General features: G+C 35.8%; 1 protein-coding gene and 1 non-coding gene across 2 annotated transcripts; one reads left to right on the forward strand and one right to left on the reverse strand.

The window, feature by feature from the left end:
• Positions 1-282: 282 nt before the first annotated feature.
• On the reverse strand, positions 283-16851 carry LOC139842436 (uncharacterized). The gene is made up of 5 exons (XM_071832574.1): positions 16845-16851; positions 15268-16735; positions 14557-14982; positions 12972-13071; positions 283-528 (listed from the first exon to the last, which is right to left on the reverse strand). The coding sequence occupies exons 1-5, from the start codon at positions 16849-16851 to the stop codon at positions 283-285; spliced, it is 2247 nt and encodes a 748-aa protein (XP_071688675.1).
• Positions 8802-8908, forward strand: LOC139846178 (small nucleolar RNA R71). Its single transcript, XR_011758914.1, has one exon. It is a non-coding gene; the product is annotated as a small nucleolar RNA R71 (small nucleolar RNA).
• Positions 16852-19516: the final 2665 nt, after the last annotated feature.

Genomic DNA, 19516 nt, shown 5'->3' on the forward strand with positions numbered 1-19516 from the left:
AACATTTGTTGTTCATGTATGTTGTGGGGGTAATTTTGAATTTGTTAACAACATACATATGTATCTTCCCCTTGATTGTTTTAGAACCAGATTAAAACTACCACTTGCTCCACAAAAACCAATAAATCGAAGAGTATTGTTAAAAAAAAGTTCTTAAAAAAATTGAATTGCCACCTAATGCACCTGTTTCACTGATATATATTGTTGATAATCATATTTTTGATATTACTGATGATCATGAAGATTTTTACGAGTTTTTAAAACACGCTGTCTCAAACGAGCCTATTTATATTTATGTTGTCGACAAAGTAAGAATGCTTCAACCCCAACAAAATCCACAAACACATCATCTCCAACAAAACCTAGAAACACTCCAGCCTTAACAAAATTCACAAACACACTGTCTCCAACAAAACCTCCGAACACTCGAGTCTCAACCAAACAAACAAACACACCATCTCCAAGAAACCCTATGAATACACGATTCCGAACCAAACCTCGAAACACACCATTTGAAAGAAGAACAGGCTGAAATACCATCTCCAAACAAAGAAGAATTTGATTTCTTCAACCATGGCGCCGAGAACGTGTGTAAAATAAAAAATAGTAGAGAACCTGTTTATACCTGTTGTTGCGTCTAGTGATTCGGATGAAGCAAGTGACGAGGAAGATGCAGATGAAGAAGATGAAGAAGATGAAGAAAACAAGATTTATTCTTGAATATGCCAACTCTACACGGTCAGCAAGAGGAAGAGCCCGAATTTACGACCCCAATTCCAACCACGTATCAGGTATCTGATTTGGTTAAAGTTCGTCAAAAATTTTCGAACAAGGAAGAATTTCTTAACCAACTATTTACAAAATGCCTTGAAGAAAACTTCCAAATTCAGCCTGTAAAGTCGGACAAATCTCGGAACACCGCTAAATGTGTGTTGCCAAATTGTGAGTGGAAATATAGTGCATACAAAATAAGACACACTGAAAACTTTTTGGTGAAGAAATTGCATGACGTACACACATGTTCACGCACACAAATTATGGGAAACAATAAACATGCTACTAAAAAGGTGTTGGGTAGTATTCTTATGGATTCATTCAAGGCTGCAAATCGAGAGTATATACCAAAAGATATACGTAATGATGTATGTAATGACCCCAAAACGTAACACGAGAAAACACACGTTTTTTTTAAACATCAAACAGTTTCAGCCTGACCATATGCGCGGCGCGCATATGGGTGCGCAGTGCGCATTACAACACGAATTAAAGTCAGAACTTGACAACTGGGCAGATCACCAGCAAATGGCCCTTTGCGCGGCGCGCAGGCCAACGCGCGACGCGCGTTTGAAATGGAGAACAAAATCAGTCCATTTTAGCATAATAAACCATTTTCGCCCAAACCAAGATTCATAAATTCCAAAACCAATTCCAACACTTTTCAAACATTAAACAACCAGGTTTTTAATTGACAAAAGTATGTTACGACCCATGGGATGTAGCGACCCGACAAAATCGTCATTGACGGTGCCGTCTACTTAGGTCCCGTTACGTGGTCATAAGTCTTTAAAACAACGTTTGACTAAAAATATGTCGCATTCATTTCAATTATAAAGATGTTACAAAGTTTACAAAGTAGGTTCGACGACCAAACATGTTACAACGTTTTAAATACAACTGAAACCTATGCGACACAAATCAAGTTAAGTCAAAAGACGCTCCACGTATGCAAGTATACTCGACATCCAAGCAAGTATCAAAAGTAATGAGCGGAAGCATGTATCACAAAACGTTCAAGGACCTGAGAAAAATATAGAAATCTGTCAACGAAAACGTTGGTGAAATCATAGGTTTAAGTAAGTAAGTACAATTGAACCACAAGATTTATATCATTGAAATAATAGTAAACCATTCTAAAATTTGTATCACGAGCACCCAATTATCAAGGCTTAACTTTCCATTCATAGAACCCCATCACAATAGTGTTAGAACATACACTGTTTCTCGAAAATATATTTCATCCGAATAACGGTAGCGAACCGTCCGAATGAGAGTTTGTCAAACCCATATGGCCATATAACATAAGTTCTCGCTTACACCCGGCAAGTGTAACTAATGATAATTGAATTGAGGATTTTGTTCTAACTCGTATGTAGAATGTTTGTTTTCTTGTACTTGTGTTCAATTAGTAAAATGAAACGTTTATGTTTTCTCATCCCAAATGTAAGTTCAAAAGAGTAAAAGTGGGACTATGATCTCACCTTGAGTGCACGAGTAAAATAAGGTACTTCGCAAAGTAACGTGTGCAAGAACAAATGCTAGTCTTGACCTAAACAAATAGGTTGTATTAATAATGGTAAACACGGTTGGTCAAAGTGTGCAATTAGTCCTATGGCTCGTTACGACTCGATTATCATAGCATGTGAATCAAATTGTCATGTTTCATGCAAGGTACTAGTATAAAAACATGTTAGAATGATTGCATAAGTATTTGGGTAAGTTTGGACAAAAGTCAACTTTGGTTAAGTCAAAGTCAACGAAAAAGTCAACAAGTTCGGGTCGGGTCCCGAGCTATTTTTCTGAGGTTTTTAATCATATATAAGCATGTTAGAACAAGTTACATGTGAATCGGAGGTGCGTAGCATAGCAAACATTTTTCAAAATTTGACCATGTAGGTCAGAAGCCAAACACGACAAATGCCGCGCCGCAACACTTAACGTGGTCTGGTGCCTAGTCAGTTTCAATTGTTTAAGTCTGATGTGTCCAGCGGGGTGTACGAAATAGTATTAATTTTTACTACAAAATGCGACGAAATATTACACAAGTTTTATTTATTTATTTATCGAGTGGATATACCTAAACCTTGCTACAACACTTATAGGCAGTGTACCTAATCGTAAAGTAGTGTAGTTTTTAGTAAGTCCGGTTCGTTCCACAGGGAGCTGGTGAAGTTAACGCTATATTATTAAGTTTATTTGTAAAAATATATATATAAATAAGTAGTAGTATTATTATAAAATGGGGGTTTTACCGTTTAATGACCGGTTTGTCGATTTTAAGCGTAAAAATAAATGACAAAAATTAAAGTGCGTAAAATAAATTGCGATAAATAAAATGACAGAAAATAAAATGACAGAAAATAAAAGTGCGATGAAAAATACAATAAAACAATTATGCTTATTTAAACTTCCGTAATCATGATGTTTAACGTTTTGATTTTAATTAATTGTTACTCGGGTTAATTGTCCTTTGTCATGGTTTATTTGATACCTATCTGGTTTTTATCCATAATAGTCCATCGGTCATAAATATAAAGTGCGAGTGTCCTCGTCAAATTACCCTTATACCCGAAGTCAAATATTCCAACTAATTAAGGATTTAAACTGTGACGCAGTTATCACTTCTGTCAACAATTACACCAGTTATCACTGTATGTAATCTACCCCTGTTTTGATTAGATATGAATATTAATTTACCCACTTGATCAGTTTGAATAATCAATTACCCAACCCGAATAATTAATTAAATGATTATAATAGATTCCATATGAACGTCACTAAATAGGACAACCATAATCATTATTAATTATTAGGATAATTAATTTGAAGATAGGTTCGACAGACTCCAATGAGTTGTCACTCAATTAGACAATACCCCCCATCTATTAATAGTCAATAGTCCAATTTCCACAAGTGTCGGTCTTTTGCCCAAACCTTAATTATGGTACAAAATCCAATAACCCCGTCTTAATATTTAGTCAAACATCACGATTACTTCGGCTTAAATAAGCATAATAATAACTTAGTTACGAGACATTAATTTAAAAAGGAAGAACATAACTTACAGTGATTATTAATCGCGTAGCGTTACACGGACAGAGTTCCTACTTTAAAACCCGTAAAACATTTCTTACAATAACCCAATTATTATTAATCTTAAATTAAACTTAATATTATAAATATAAATATAAATTACATAAGAAAGAAAGAAGATTGGAAAAAGGTGTATCTAAATCATCGATTTAGATGGCCTTTTATAGGCAAATGATAAATTGAAATTTTCACTTATGACCCCTGAACTATGCTCAATTAACAACTTTTTATTATTTAATATTATTCTTATTATGAATTATTTAAATATTATATTATATTCTTGTGCATAGTTGACTTGTACTTTCAGCTCCGTTGCGTCGAGTGTTGAAAGTTGGTTCATGCCTCGGTTCCGGATTTTCGAACGCTCTTTCGTACTATTTTATATCGTGTACTTTGTGTTTTGCGTCTTGTACTCTTGTCATTTTTAGACGTTTCTCATCAATAAATTGAACCACTTTAATTGTATCTTGTACTTTTTAGCTTTTCGGACCTTTGTGTCTTCAATTCGTCGAATCTGCCTTTTGTCTTCGCACTTATTTAATATAAACGAATATTACTTGAAAATAGAACAATTGCAACTAAAATCTTGTCTTTCTTGAGGGATAATGCTATGAAATATATGTTCCTTTTTAGCCTTATCAATATCCCCACACTTGAGCGTTGCTTGTCCTCAAGCAATACAGTCTTGAAATAAGATAATACAAATCACACGAATCACTTCTTTATTCTTCACACTTTGTACATCAGTGATTTTGATAGAGCGGTATAAACAATGATAGTAACGATAGAACCATGGTTAAAGGTGGGTGTGTCATCCACAGTTGCCTTGGGTTTAGGTCAACGACACTTGCAATCAAATAGCCGATTTACTTTCGGTTTCCAAAGCAAAGTGCACATTTGAAAGGCGGTTTACAGTCCCACATGACTATAAAAATGTAGATCCTTTAGGAAATTGGATCTTTATGAAAACATTTGATCTTTTGAAAATTCAATCTAGATTTTACCCTAGATAAGTTTTCTGATTTGACCCACCATTCGTTGTTGCAAAATATATTTGTGGATCAATATTTTGGCTAAAAACTTTTAGGTTCGTGTAATCCACTGCTATCCCTGTATCGGAAAGCACACATCCAATTTACTTGTTCCGTATATTACCTTTCGGTAAACTACCGTCCGGTTGTAAAGGAAAGCGATGAACAAGAAACTGTTAAGGCAATGTCCCATGACATGCAGATGATTATGGTCTTTTGACGTGTCGGATGCTAGTACTATCCTTGGTAGGAGCAATAGTAAAGATCATCCTATGATTTTTCGGTCTGGCACAAGGTCCTGTCTCTGACCATGCTATGCAACCACCGTTCTTACGGTTGACACCCGATTTGGTTCAGGTGACCTAATGAATTCTAGGTGAATTCCTAGGATTTTACGTTCAATGGTGATGAACGCATTGAAAATGGGTTTTCAGAAAACAAATCGGTTTGTATTTTTGATCAAAATATTTTCTCGTTCAAGCTCGAGTTTAGATATCATTGAATTCCATGAGTTTGAATTCTCAATCTTTAAGGTCAATATCAAGGATTGAGTAATATCAGGCTTAAATGCTGATTTTTAATCTTTAAGGAGATTATCCTTTCTGGGGATCTGATTCATTAGTCTTATCAAGCTAATTTTCACGGTGCCTCCTCATTGTACGAGATAAATCCTTCTCATGGTTAGGATAAATCTGACCACCTGGCGACCCTGTTTGATGCTGAGGTCCGTAGATTTCCTGCTGATTTTAGAGATGACTTTTCTAGATTTTTCGTCAACCTACAGCTGGTCTGGACGACAACTTCTTGACCTAAATCAAGAAGCGCGTGTCTTTTTCGGAAGACTTTACTTCCTTTTAATGATGGAATTGATTCATCGTGTAGATCCATCTCTTCTTTCAAAAGTATTACAATAAATCGGGTAAAACAGTTAATTTAGTCCAAAACAAAAGCACCTGCAATAAACTTTACACAAACATGTGATAGATAGTTTTTAATTGAATAACTTGGTATATTCTCCCCACACTTAGTTTCTTTCTTTGCCTTTTTATTCTCCTTTATTCCATTTTAAATGAATTCAAGCGTTTTGGGTTGTTTCTCAATTTATGTCCTTTTTGAGGTAACAATAATTTCTGTATTAACACCTAGTTTTCATCGTTCATAAATATATATAAACATGATTTTGATTTCATTTAGTTGAAAATTTTTCAAATTTTCGCAAAATTTGGCAAATAAACCAAGTGTAAACCCGAGAGAATTTATAACCCTTCCCCATACTTAAGATCATGCAATGCCCTCATTTGCATGAAATCAGACTCTAATTATAAATTCACGAGGGTGATTAGTGTAGAAAAGTGATTAAAAATACCGAGTTTGCAAACATGTTGTTGTCATATCACATTTGATATTTTGCGTCTTGTCGTCAAAATTAGTAGCTTTTGCTGAACTTAATGCTAGTCTTTGAAAGTGCGCTGTTTTACCCTGTTTTGTACATAACATAAAATACAAACATATATATACATATTTTTAAAGTTTGATATATTATCCCACGTTTAAAAATTTATAAAATATAATATATATATATATATATATTTTTTTTTGCATACTTTAGATCAATAAAATTAAAAAAATAATGATAACAAAATTTATCGCCCCGTCCTTGGGTAAAGCAATTTCGGTTCAACGATCTAGTCTTCAACTTACGACGAATTTTAGAAATCAATTTTTTAAACTTAATGAAATAAAGTAAATTTTGTTTTTAAAATCACACAAAACTTAAATTTAAAAGGCATATTAATTAAAACCTAAAAAATAAAAATTCAGAATGGTGGGAGAAAACTAGTTCTTTAGTGTCTGCTAGCGGAAAAGACCAATCGGATTCCATTCTCGGAACTACATGAGAATAGAACAATTAACTCTAGACAACATTTTCTTTTTAGAACATTTAAATCTCCCCACACTTAGGTAGCTGTGGTGTCGAAATTGTGATTAACTTCATCGTCAATTTCTCTTGGTCCATAATCAACTTGCATATCCGTGACTTTTTCTTTAAGCCATTGGTCGGATTCCTGTGTAATATCCACAATTTCAACTAGTTTCTCCTTTTCTTTAGGTGATAGATTGGATACTAACCGGTTACATAACTTAAAGTTCCCCTTGGTTCTAGCATCGCGAATCCGTTTAATAAGTTTCTTCATTGAACTATTAATAACGGGGTCATTTAATTTCGTATCAACAACGGGGTTCTTTGTTATCAGGTCATCATTAGGTGTTACTTCATTTTCCCCACACTTAGGCGTTTTATTATTATTAAGCACTACCGTTGGAGTTGGTAAAACAACATGGTTGTTACCAATCGTTTTTGCTGGTTCAATGGTTTTGGTTGGTGGAGATTTAGACTTTCGAATCATAAAGGTGATCGATTTGTTACCACTACTAAGTGTCATTCTTCCATTTCCTACATCAAATAACGCCCCGGTGGACGCAAAGAATGGTCGACCTAAAATTAGAGGAACGTTTGGGTCCTCTTCTATGTCAATGACAATAAATTCGACTAGAAAGGTTAAATTACCTACTTGAATGGGTAGGTTGTCAGCAATTCCAACTGGGTGCTTAATGGTTTGATCAAAGAGTCGAACACTCATATCCGTTGGACTTAACTTACCTACACCTAATCTCTTATATAAGGAAAGAGGCATAACACTCACACTTGCACCTAAATCTGCCAGTGCATCATACATGACACAATCACTAAGTAGACAAGGAACAATAAATTCACCCGGATCACCTACCCTAGGTGGAGGTTTTGGTGGAACTGTATTCACCGGGTTTACTTCTACGGCTTTTGTTTCTTGTACTTTCTTATTCTTTTTCTTCTTCTTCTTTCCAGAAGTATCACAATCTTTATTACTTATTACTTGCTCATACTCAACTCCTTTTCTTGGAAACGGGATGGGTGGTTTGTATGGTGACACCACTGGCTTTACATACTCGGGTGGTGGTGGTGGTGTAAATTCTTCATTGTTACTCTCATCTAAAACCTTCCCATCTTCTGGAGCTGGGTTTTCAGAATTTGTTGAAACCATATTAACATTCTCATTCCGAGGATTTACTTCAGTATTACTCGGTAGCTTTCCTTGTTCCCTCTCACTCATTATGCTAGCAAGAGTACCTACGTGTTTTTCTAGATTCAAAATGGAAGCTTGTTGAGTTCTTAATGACTGATCAAACCTATCATTTGTTTGGGTTTGAGATGTAATAAATTGTGTTTGAGATTCAAATAGCTTTGCCATTATTTCTTCTAGATTTGGCTTTTTCTCTTCGGTTTGTTGTGGTGGTTTATACAAGCCAGGTCTTTGTTGATTGAAAGTGTTGGTTTGAGTCGGTTGGTTATTCGGACCTTGTTGGTTGTACGAATTATTGTTTGGTCCATTTGGATTATAAAGAATGTTTTGATTTCGATTGAAGTTTAGCCTTGGCGGTTGATAATTATTTTGATAATTATTTCCCGGCCTTTGGTTCATATAGGAAACATTCTCACGTTGTTCCATCGTTAGTTCAATGTGACAATCTTTCAATAAGTGTGGTCCACCGCATTGCTCACAACTGATTCGTATTGCGTGAATATCTTTATTCATCTTTTCCATTCGTCTTTCGAAAGCATCTATTTTTGCGGAAACGGAATCAAAGTCATGGCTAGAATCGGCTCTAGCCGCTTTAGATGATCGAAAGATATCTTTTTCTTGATGCCACTCATGAGAGTGGGAAGCAGTGTTATCAATAATTTTGTAAGCTTCAGTTGCGGTTTTCTTCATAATGGAACCACCAGCTGTTATGTCGATGTCTTTTCTTGTAGCAACGTTGACACCTTGGTAGAATATTTGTACTATTTGATAAGTGTCTAAACCGTGTTGAGGACATCCTCTCAACATCCTTCCGAATCTTGTCCACGCCTCATATAATGTTTCATTTGGCTTTTGTGTGAACGTAACAATTTCTCCTTGAAGTCTCACGGCTTTAGATGCCGGAAAGAATCTTTGAAGAAATTTTTCAACTAAGACATCCCATGTGTCAATCGCCCCTTCAGGTAACGATTCTAACCAATCTTTGGCTTCTCCCTTTAAAGTCCAGGGAAACAACATGAGATATATCTGTTCATCCTCCACTTCTCGGATTTTGAATAGTGTACAGATCCTATTAAAGGTACGAAGATGTTCGTTGGGATCTTCTTTTGGCGTACCACTATATTGGCACTGATTAGTTACCATATGTAGAATTTGTCCTTTGATTTCATAATCTGGAGCATTAACTTCTGGCTTAATAATGGCGTGACCTTGGCCCGTGCGTTTAGCTCTCATTCGATCTTCCATACTTAGAGGTTCCGTTACTTCCATAATTGAATTCGTTGAATCGGTATCACTAGATGATTCTGATTTAATGGTTCGTTCCTCAACAATCTCTGTTTGAATGATTGGTGGCTCCGGAGGAAAGTTTAGTGGTTCAGGATCTACGAACCGTTCCTGAATATTCTCTGGATTCTCAATTGTGAGGTTGGGTTCAAAAAATGGATTATCGAAAATTTGAACTGAAGTACTTGGTCGACTGGATGACGATTCTAAAGAAAAATCAACGGCGGTTATATTTGCTAAATGTCTTGATCTAGTTACAGGTGGTGAACGTACAAAAGGTGGTGAACGTCTTGCTCGGTGCATTCACTGAATATCCTATTAGTTTTTAAAAGGAAAGAAAAATTATAATAAGTTATCCAATCAATAGACTTTTCTGATTTTGCCCACGTTTCGAATAGCCAAAAGATGCAGCAGAGAGGCAGGATTCGTTTGGTCTCAATATAATTGAGTACTGTTTGGCTCCAATAACCCGGTCCACGTACAAATCCAACTATTACTACGAACCAGAAAATTTTGATGTCTATCAATTTAACCACTTAAAATAAATTTTCGTAATTTTAAGAAATTTAGAGAAGAAGTAGAAAAAATTCTAAGTCCTAAAAACTAGAATGGCGAGAAATAAGAAAGAAATAGATTGCGCGTCGAAAAATGTCGAAAAATAAAAGGTCGAAAAATAGGCGTCGAAAAATAAAAATAAGAAAGTAGCGCGAAAAACGGCGTCGCAAAATTCTAAAGCACCTAAATCTTAGTCTAAGGAATAAGCACTTAAGGGATTTTACGGCAAACCTAAAAATTCTGAAAATAAAAATAACTATGCAAAACTAAACTTAATACTAAAAATTGTAACTATAGTCTAAAAATCTAAAGGTAATAAAACTTAAAAAAAAAATTATTATTTATTATTTTTTTAAAAAATTTTTTTTTTAAAATTTTTTTTTTTTAAAAAACGAATTTTTTTTTTTAAATTTTTTTTTTTTTTTTTTAAAAAAAACGAATTTTTTTTCTTAAAAAAAACGTTTTTTTTACAACTTTTTTTTTTAAAAAAACGATTTTTTTTTACAAATTAATAATTTTTTTATAATTATTATTTTTTTTCAAAACTTTTTTTTAATTCATTTACTATTCATGAATAGTAAATGAAAAGAAATTAATTAATTTACTATTCACATGAAAGCGACATGATAGAAATTATTAATTACAAGTTACATAATATACCCCTGAAGTATTTAATAAATACGACTTTTTAAAACTTTACGTATCAAATTTTGATTCTAAAATATTATTATATTATTATATTATATTTCAATATTATTATATTATTATATTCTATTTCAATATTATTATATTATTATATTTTATTTCAATATTATTATAATTAAAAATATAGCGTTTTAGCACTCCCCGACAGCGGCGCCAAAAACTTGATGTGTGCAGCGGGGTGTACGAAATAGTATTAATTTTTACTACAAAATGCGACGAAATATTACACAAGTTTTATTTATTTATTTATCGAGTGGATATACCTAAACCTTGCTACAACACTTATAGGCAGTGTACCTAATCGTAGAGTAGTGTAGTTTTTAGTAAGTCCGGTTCGTTCCACAGGGAGCTGGTGAAGTTAACGCTATATTATTAAGTTTATTTGTAAAACTATATATATATAAATAAGTAGTAGTATTATTATAAAATGGGGGTTTTACCGTTTAATGACCGGTTTGTCGATTTTAAGCGTAAAAATAAATGACAAAAATTAAAGTGAGTAAAATAAATTGCGATAAATAAAATGACAGAAAATAAAAGTGCGATGAAAAATACAATAAAACAATTATGCTTATTTAAACTTCCGTAATCATGATGTTTAACGTTTTGATTTTAATTAATTGTTACTCGGGTTAATTGTCCTTTGTCATGGTTTATTTGATACCTATCTGGTTTTTATCCATAATAGTCCATCGGTCATAAATATAAAGTGCGAGTGTCCTCGTCAAATTACCCTTATACCCGAAGTCAAATATTCCAACTAATTAAGGATTTAAACTGTGACGCAGTTATCACTTCTGTCAACAATTACACCAGTTATCACTGTATGTAATCTACCCCTGTTTTGATTAGATATGAATATTAATTTACCCACTTGATCAGTTTGAATAATCAATTACCCAACCCGAATAATTAATTAAATGATTATAATAGATTCCATATGAACGTCACTAAATAGGACAACCATAATCATTATTAATTATTAGGATAATTAATTTGAAGATAGGTTCGACAGACTCCAATGAGTTGTCACTCAATTAGACAATACCCCCCATCTATTAATAGTCAATAGTCCAATTTCCACAAGTGTCGGTCTTTTGCCCAAACCTTAATTATGGTACAAAATCCAATAACCCCGTCTTAATATTTAGTCAAACATCACGATTACTTCGGCTTAAATAAGCATAATAATAACTTAGTTACGAGACATTAATTTAAAAAGGAAGAACATAACTTACAGTGATTATTAATCGCGTAGCGTTACACGGACAGAGTTCCTACTTTAAAACCCGTAAAACATTTCTTACAATAACCCAATTATTATTAATCTTAAATTAAACTTAATATTATAAATATAAATATAAATTACATAAGAAAGAAAGAAGATTGGAAAAAGGTGTATCTAAATCATCGATTTAGATGGCCTTTTATAGGCAAATGATAAATTGAAATTTTCACTTATGACCCCTGAACTATGCTCAATTAACAACTTTTTATTATTTAATATTATTCTTATTATGAATTATTTAAATATTATATTATATTCTTGTGCATAGTTGACTTGTACTTTCAGCTCCGTTGCGTCGAGCGTTTAAAGTTGGTTCATGCCTCGGTTCCGGATTTTCGAACGCTCTTTCGTACTATTTTATATCGTGTACTTTGTGTTTTGCGTCTTGTACTCTTGTCATTTTTAGACGTTTACAACAACAACAACAACAACAACAACAACAGTACCCAATACCACTTGAGTGGTGTATGGGGGAGGTGAGATGTAGACAATCCTTCCTTTATCCGAGAATAAAAACAAGTCGTTTCTCCACCCAGAAAAGTAGAGGAAGTCATCCCTCTCTTTATTCGGCGGATAAAGAGATTGCTTCCGAGTGGACCTCCGGCCTTTTAAAAAAAAAAAAAAAGAAATTATAATAATAATAAATAAATAAATAAATACATAAAAATTGAGACGCCATGAAAATGGTAGAATCAAATTTTCATGGGTTTAAAAGCCTGCCTGAAAATCAATTTAGGCTCTAAGCGGCAGTCAAGACGCCACTTAATCGACGTTTGGTGTTGCCTCAATAAATAAAGCCAAGGGACCTTGTAAACAGAACACGAAAGGTATGCCGGGTGGAAGTTGTTGCACAAGCAAAGAGCCAACCACCCGTAACAAACCAAAGCACCACTCATGCACCTTTACGGTAGACATCCCCGAAGCCACACAACTAAAAGAAAACCACTCAAGCTCATGAGCAAAGAAGGTCGTCCTCAGTCATAATGACCTCAGGATGCACCGAACGATACGAGACACACACACCCCCACCCACCCACCACACACACACGCACCCATCTATACACACCCCCATACACACACACACACCCCCAATAAAACATAAATCTATATACAAACCAGCATACAACCGTACATAAACATACCTAAATACCTGCAAGAACACGTACCTACGTACATACAAACGCCAACAAAACAAGCAAAAAACATACATACAAACCTGCAAAAAAAAAAAAAAAAAAAAAAAAAAAAAAAAACAGCCTAGCAAAAATACATAATCAAAACCTACAATTCTTCAAAAAAAAAAAAAACAGAAAACCTACAAACATAGACATAAAAAACCTACACTACAAAACTTACATACATACCTCCCAAAAACAAACGTACAAACCATGCATACATATCAACAAACAAACGTGCATACAAACACCAAAAAACAAAAACCTACTCGTCTACTAGTTCTAGTAGATGTAAATAATAAAAAACGGTAATGATAATGATACTAGTAATAATAGTAATAATTATAATAATAATACAAGTACAAGTAGTAGTAAAATAATAGTTAATAGTAATAGTAATAAACATAATAATAATAGTAATAATTATAATAAAAAATTAATAATACAAATAATAATAATAATCCTAATAATAATAGTAATAATAATAATAATAATAATAATAATAATAATAATAATAATAATAATAATAATAGTTTTAGTAAAAGTACAGTAATAGTATTGCTAAGAGTATAGTAGTAGTACAAATGATAATAATACTAATAGTAATAATAATAATAAACATAATAATAATACTAATAATAATAATAATAATAGTAATATTAGTAAAAGTATAGGAATAGTACAGAGTAGTAGTGATAATAATAATACAAATAGTGATAGTAAAAAAAATAATAATAATAGTAATAATAAAAATAATAATATTAATATTAATATTAATACTAATAATAATAATAATAATAATAATAATAATAATAATCCTAATAATAAAACTAGTAAAAAAAAGAATAACAATAATAATAATAATAAAAGAAAAGTAACCCTACTCGACTATTCTAATTCTAGCCCTCCACGCACCCCTATCAGAAGTCATGTCCTCGGTCAACGAAAGCTCCCTCATGTCGAGCCTTAGTCTATCCATCCACCTACGAGTAGGTCTACCCCTTCTCCTAACGCCAACGACCGTGAGTGCCTCGACTCTCCTAACCGGTGCAATACTTGGTCGCCTCATCACATGCCCAAACCATCGAAGTCGTTCTTCTCTTAGCTTGTCGATGATGCTACCGACCCCAAGGTCTTCCCTAAACACCCCATTTGGGATCATATCTAACATGGTTTTACCGCACGTCCACCTAAGCATCCTCATTTCTGCCACTTCCATCCTTCTCTCTTGGGCCTTCGTCATTGGCCAACATTCCGATCCGTACAACATGGCAGGTCTAATTGCCACCTTGAAGAATTTCCCTTTCAATTTGAACGGTATCTTCTTGTCGTACAAGACCCCTTTCGCTGCTCTCCACTTCATCCAACCTACCTTAATACGATGAGTCACGTCCTCGTCTATCCTCCCTGATTTGTGGAGGACCGAACCTAGATATCTAAACGACTCTTGTGGTTGCAAGATCTGGTCCCCAATGCTGATATTCCCTCCAACATTTAGTTCATCCTCAGTCCTACTGAATTCGCACCTTAGATATTCCGTCTTTTGTCTACTGATCCGTAGCCCATTTTGTTCTAAGGCCTCCCTCCATCGTTCTAGTCTTCTATTAAGTTCATCCTTTTGTTCCGATACAAGCACGATATCATCGGCAAAAATCAGACACCAAGGGATGTTTTCTTGTATTCCTTGAGACAGCTCGTCGAGGATCAAAGCGAAAAGGAAAGGACTAAGGGCTGATCCCTGATGCAAGCCTACTTCTATCGAGAAATACTCCGTGTTTCCCACAGGCGTCCTAACACAGGACTTCGCCCCATCGTACATATCTATAATAGCTCTAATATACTTACTTGGGATACCCCTAACATTAAGGGTCTTCCAAATCAGCTTTCGCGGTACGCTATCATAGGCCTTTTCTAAGTCTAAGAAGACCATCTCTAGACCCTTTTGTTTCTCCCTATACTTCTCCATAACGCTTCTTAAAATATGAATTGCCTCCATCGAAGAGCGCCCTGGCATGAAACCAAATTGGTTTTCTGAAACCGTAGTTTCGCGTCGAAGTCTAGTCTCAATCACTCTCTCCCAAAGCTTCATAGTATGACTAAGTAATTTTATGCCTCTATAATTACCGCAGATTTGGGCATCCCCTTTATTTTTGTAGATGGGGATAATCTCACTGAGTCTCCATTCCGTAGGCAACTTATAACTTCTAAGAATCTTATTGAAAAGACACGTCAACCACCTGACACCATCGTCGCCAAGGCACCGCCACGCCTCTATTGGAATCTGGTCCGGTCCTACAGCTTTGTTTCTACCCATTTTTCGTAGTGCCGATCTTACTTCTCCCTGACTGATTCTCCTACAGAAGTTGTTGTTCCGGAATTGTCCTATTCCCAAGTCCTGTGGATCCTCTTGGCGCCCGAGTCCTTCACCCACGAAAAGAGATGAGAAATACCCTTCCCATCTTTTCCTAATTTCTTCTTCCTTCACTATGGTTTGACCGGCTTCATCCTTGATAAACTTGGTGATATCTATATCCCTCCTCCTACGCTCCCTCGCTTTTGCAATCCTGTAAATATCATTTGCTCCTTCTTTAGAGTATAGTTTTCTATACAAATCTTCATACGCTTTATCTTTTGCACGGGCAACGGCCTTCTTAGCTTCTCTATTGGCTTCTTTATACCTCTCCTCTGCCCTAGTTCTATCATCACGTGTCCCGTCCCGACATCTAATGGGCTCCCTAAACCTCAGTTGCTTAAGCGCAACTTTGGTTTGAACCTCATCACTAATCCACCATGATTCTCTACTAGACTTATGTCCTCTCGATGTCCCTACTGCCACACCTAATGTTTCCTTGGCAACATCTCTAATAGTTGTTGCCAAACTATTCCACATCTGATCTACGTTCACTTGAGTAACCGTATCCATTCCTGCCTCTACTCTTTCCAAAACTGACGCTTTAAAAGTTTCGGCATTCACTTCATTCAGCTTCTTCCAAAGGATCCTAGGTTGGACGGGTCTCACTCTCCTAGTAACCCGCCTCTGCACAACCAAGTCCATGACCAATAATCGGTATTGGGTGGAACAGGTCCAGGTAGTCAGGGCTCTACAGTCTCTGCAAGCCCTAAGGTCCCCTTTGCGAAGCAGCAAATAGTCAATCTGGGTACTATGTCCCCCACTATGGAAAGTTGCAAGTTGTGCTTCCGTCTTCCTAAAGAAAGAGTTTGCAACAACCAAATCGTGGGCAACAGCGAATTCGAGAATAGAGCGTCCTTCTTCATTTCGAACTCCGTACCTAAAGCCCCCATGGACACCCGTATATCCGTCCGAAAACGTTCCTATATGTCCATTAAGGTCACCCCCAAAAAGCAAACGATGGTCAGCGGGGCAACTCCTCACAACTTCGTCTAACGATTCCCAAAAGCGGCTTTTTTCTTCATCTCCTAATCCAGCATGAGGTGCGTAAGCGCAAATGACCATGTAAGTCTCCTCCTGGATAACTAACCTAACCGCCATAATCCTATCGCTACACCTATCCACACCCACAATATTATCCTTATAAAGGGGTCCTATAAAGATCCCTATCCCGTTTCTAGCTACTCTAGAACCCGAAAACCACAACCTGTAGTCGTCAATGTCAACCGCCTCTTCACCTCTCCATCTGGTCTCTTGAACACACAATATGTCCACTCTACTCTTAAGTAACGTATCTACAAGTTCCCGGGATTTGCTAGTCAAAGTTCCTACATTCCAACTACCTACTCTAATCCTAACACGAGTATCTCTACTCTCTCTAGACCTACCCGCCCCTAAGCTAACAGGACATGACCTCAAGTAACCATACGAAAGTGACGAGTGAAAATAGAACAATTGCAACTAAAATCTTGTCTTTCTTGAGGGATAATGCTATGAAATATATGTTCCTTTTTAGCCTTATCAAAGTCTAAATCCAATCTTCAATTTAGCACAATTTACAAACCGTAAACACTTAGAACACATATCTTATATCATTGGAAAGGTAATTTGACGAAGAACACAACTAAACACATTTCATCAATCAAAAGCATCATTTGCAAAAATCGAATTTCCAAGTTGAAAGTTCATTAAATGTTCACCATAAATGCTTTCAAATTCATAAATTCACTTTGATGATTCGGGAATTAAATGCACATATATAATACGCCGTTTCGTAGGTAATTATGCATACAATGCAACTAAATATTTACAAACAACATTGCATAGCATTTGGTGCATCAAAAATCCATTTTATTCCTATCAAACCCTAACCCAAAATCACAATTTTTGCAATTAAGTTTATGGAGTCTATCTAAGTCAACCTACACATCAAATTGAAGCTAGTGATGCTAGTAACACAATCAATACATGCATTTATAACGTTTAACAACATTCAAGCAACCAAATCACCAAATCAAACACACCAAAATTTATGTTCATGCTAGTTACTTAAAATAACGAGATCGAGCATATAAATCACATACTCATGTTAGACTTGACCATAGACACTAATTAACTCTTTTATAAGTAAAAATCATCAAGAACACAAAATCTAGTGATTTAGAAAGTTACCTAAATGTAATAAAGTTGGTATGGATTCGAAGAGGAAGATGCAAGGATTCCGAATACGTAATTTGTTTGGATTGATGCTTGCTCGATTTGAAATAGATGATGATTCTTTGGATTTGAGTTTGAGAGAAAATGTGAAAGTATTAAAGAAAAAAGAAAAAGGAAGAATAAAGAATGGAGGAGGTGGGTGTTGACTAGTCCATCTAGTCACACCTTTGATCAATTGGCGAAACTAGTCCCTCGAGTTCGGTTGCGGGTGCGTGAATTACCTAAACGAGATAATTTAAAACGCGTATCAAAGGGAGATGTTATAAATATTAAACGGACTATAAAATAGTTAAACGGAAAGTAAACGGAAAAAGGCGGGATGTTACATTACCTACTCCTTAAAAGAAATTTCGTCCCGAAATTTAAGTAGGCGTAGTAGTCGTTGTTTCTTCCTCGGGATCTTGCGTTTCCGAATTCACGAATAAATGAGGATACTTCCTTTGCATTTGATCTAGTCTTTCCCAAGTAAACTCGGGTCCCCTTTTGGCGTTCCAACGGACCTTGACAATTGGAATTCTGCTTTGTTTTAACGTTTTGATGGAGGTGTCCACAATTTCAACCGGTTCTTCCATAAAATGGAGTTTGTCATCAATAGTAAGTTCCTCAAGAGGGATGACGAGTTCGGGCTCGGCGAAACACTTCTTCAAGTTCGATACATGGAAAGTAGGATGAACGGAGCTCAGTTGAGGCGGAAGATCTAAACGATAAGCAACGGTTCCAACACGCTCCAAGATTTCGAAAGGACCAATATACCGCGGATTTAGCTTCCCGCGTTTCCCGAAACGGATTACACCTTTCCAAGGTGCGACTTTTAACATTACGCGATCACCGACTTGAAATTCAAGGTCGTTGCGTCGTTTGTCGGTATAGCTCTTTTGACAACTTCGGACCGTCCTAAGCCTATCTCGGATTTAAACGATCTTCTCGGTTGTTTCATGAATGAGTTCGGGTCCGGTGATTTGTGTGTCGCCTACTTCGGCCCAACAAAGAGGTGAACGACATTTTCAGCCATATAAAGCTTCGAATGGTGCGGCGTTAATACTCGCGTGATAAATATTGTTGTAGGAGAATTTGGCGAGAGGCAAATGCTTATCCCAAACTTTTCCAAAGTCGATAACGCAAGCTCGTAGCATATCTTCCAAGGTTTAAATTTTGCGTTCGCTTTGTCCGTCGGTTTGCGGATGGTATGCAGTGCTCATGTCTAAACGCGTTCCCAATGCTTCTTGTAAAGTACGCCAAAATCTAGAAACAAAACGGCCATCTCGGTCGGAGATAATCGATAAGGGTACACCGTGCCGGGCTACGATTTCTTTAATGTAAAGTTGTGCGAGTTTCTCCATGTTGTTGGTTTCCTTCATGGCCAGGAAGTGTGCGGATTTGGTGAGTCGGTCAACAATGACCCAAATAGTATCGTAACCGCCCACCGTCTTTGGTAGTTTGGTGATGAAATCCATCGTTATCCTTTCCCACTTCCATTGTGGGATTTCGGGTTGTTGAAGTAGTCCAGACGGTCTTTGATGTTCGGCTTTGACTTTGGAGCAAGTTAGGCACTTTCCAACATAAGTAGCAATGTCCCTTTTAATGTTCGGCCACCAATATTGTTCTTTAAGGTCGTGGTACATCTTATTGGCACCGGGGTGAATCAAATACCTTGACTTATGGGCTTCTTCTAAAATAAGGCTTCATAGGTCCCCATAACTAGGTGCCCAAATTCTTCCGGCGAAATATCGGAGTCCGGTTTCTTTAACTTCGAATCGAGAGGTGAGGACGTTCAAGTGTTCGAGAGAGATGTTTTCATCCTTAAGAGCCTCGTCTTGGGCTACACGAATTTGACTATTGAGATTGGCGTGGATGGTGAT

The sequence above is a fragment of the Rutidosis leptorrhynchoides genome, chromosome 4, assembly GCF_046630445.1.
Source record: "Rutidosis leptorrhynchoides isolate AG116_Rl617_1_P2 chromosome 4, CSIRO_AGI_Rlap_v1, whole genome shotgun sequence".
NCBI classification, from domain to species: domain Eukaryota; kingdom Viridiplantae; phylum Streptophyta; class Magnoliopsida; order Asterales; family Asteraceae; genus Rutidosis; species Rutidosis leptorrhynchoides.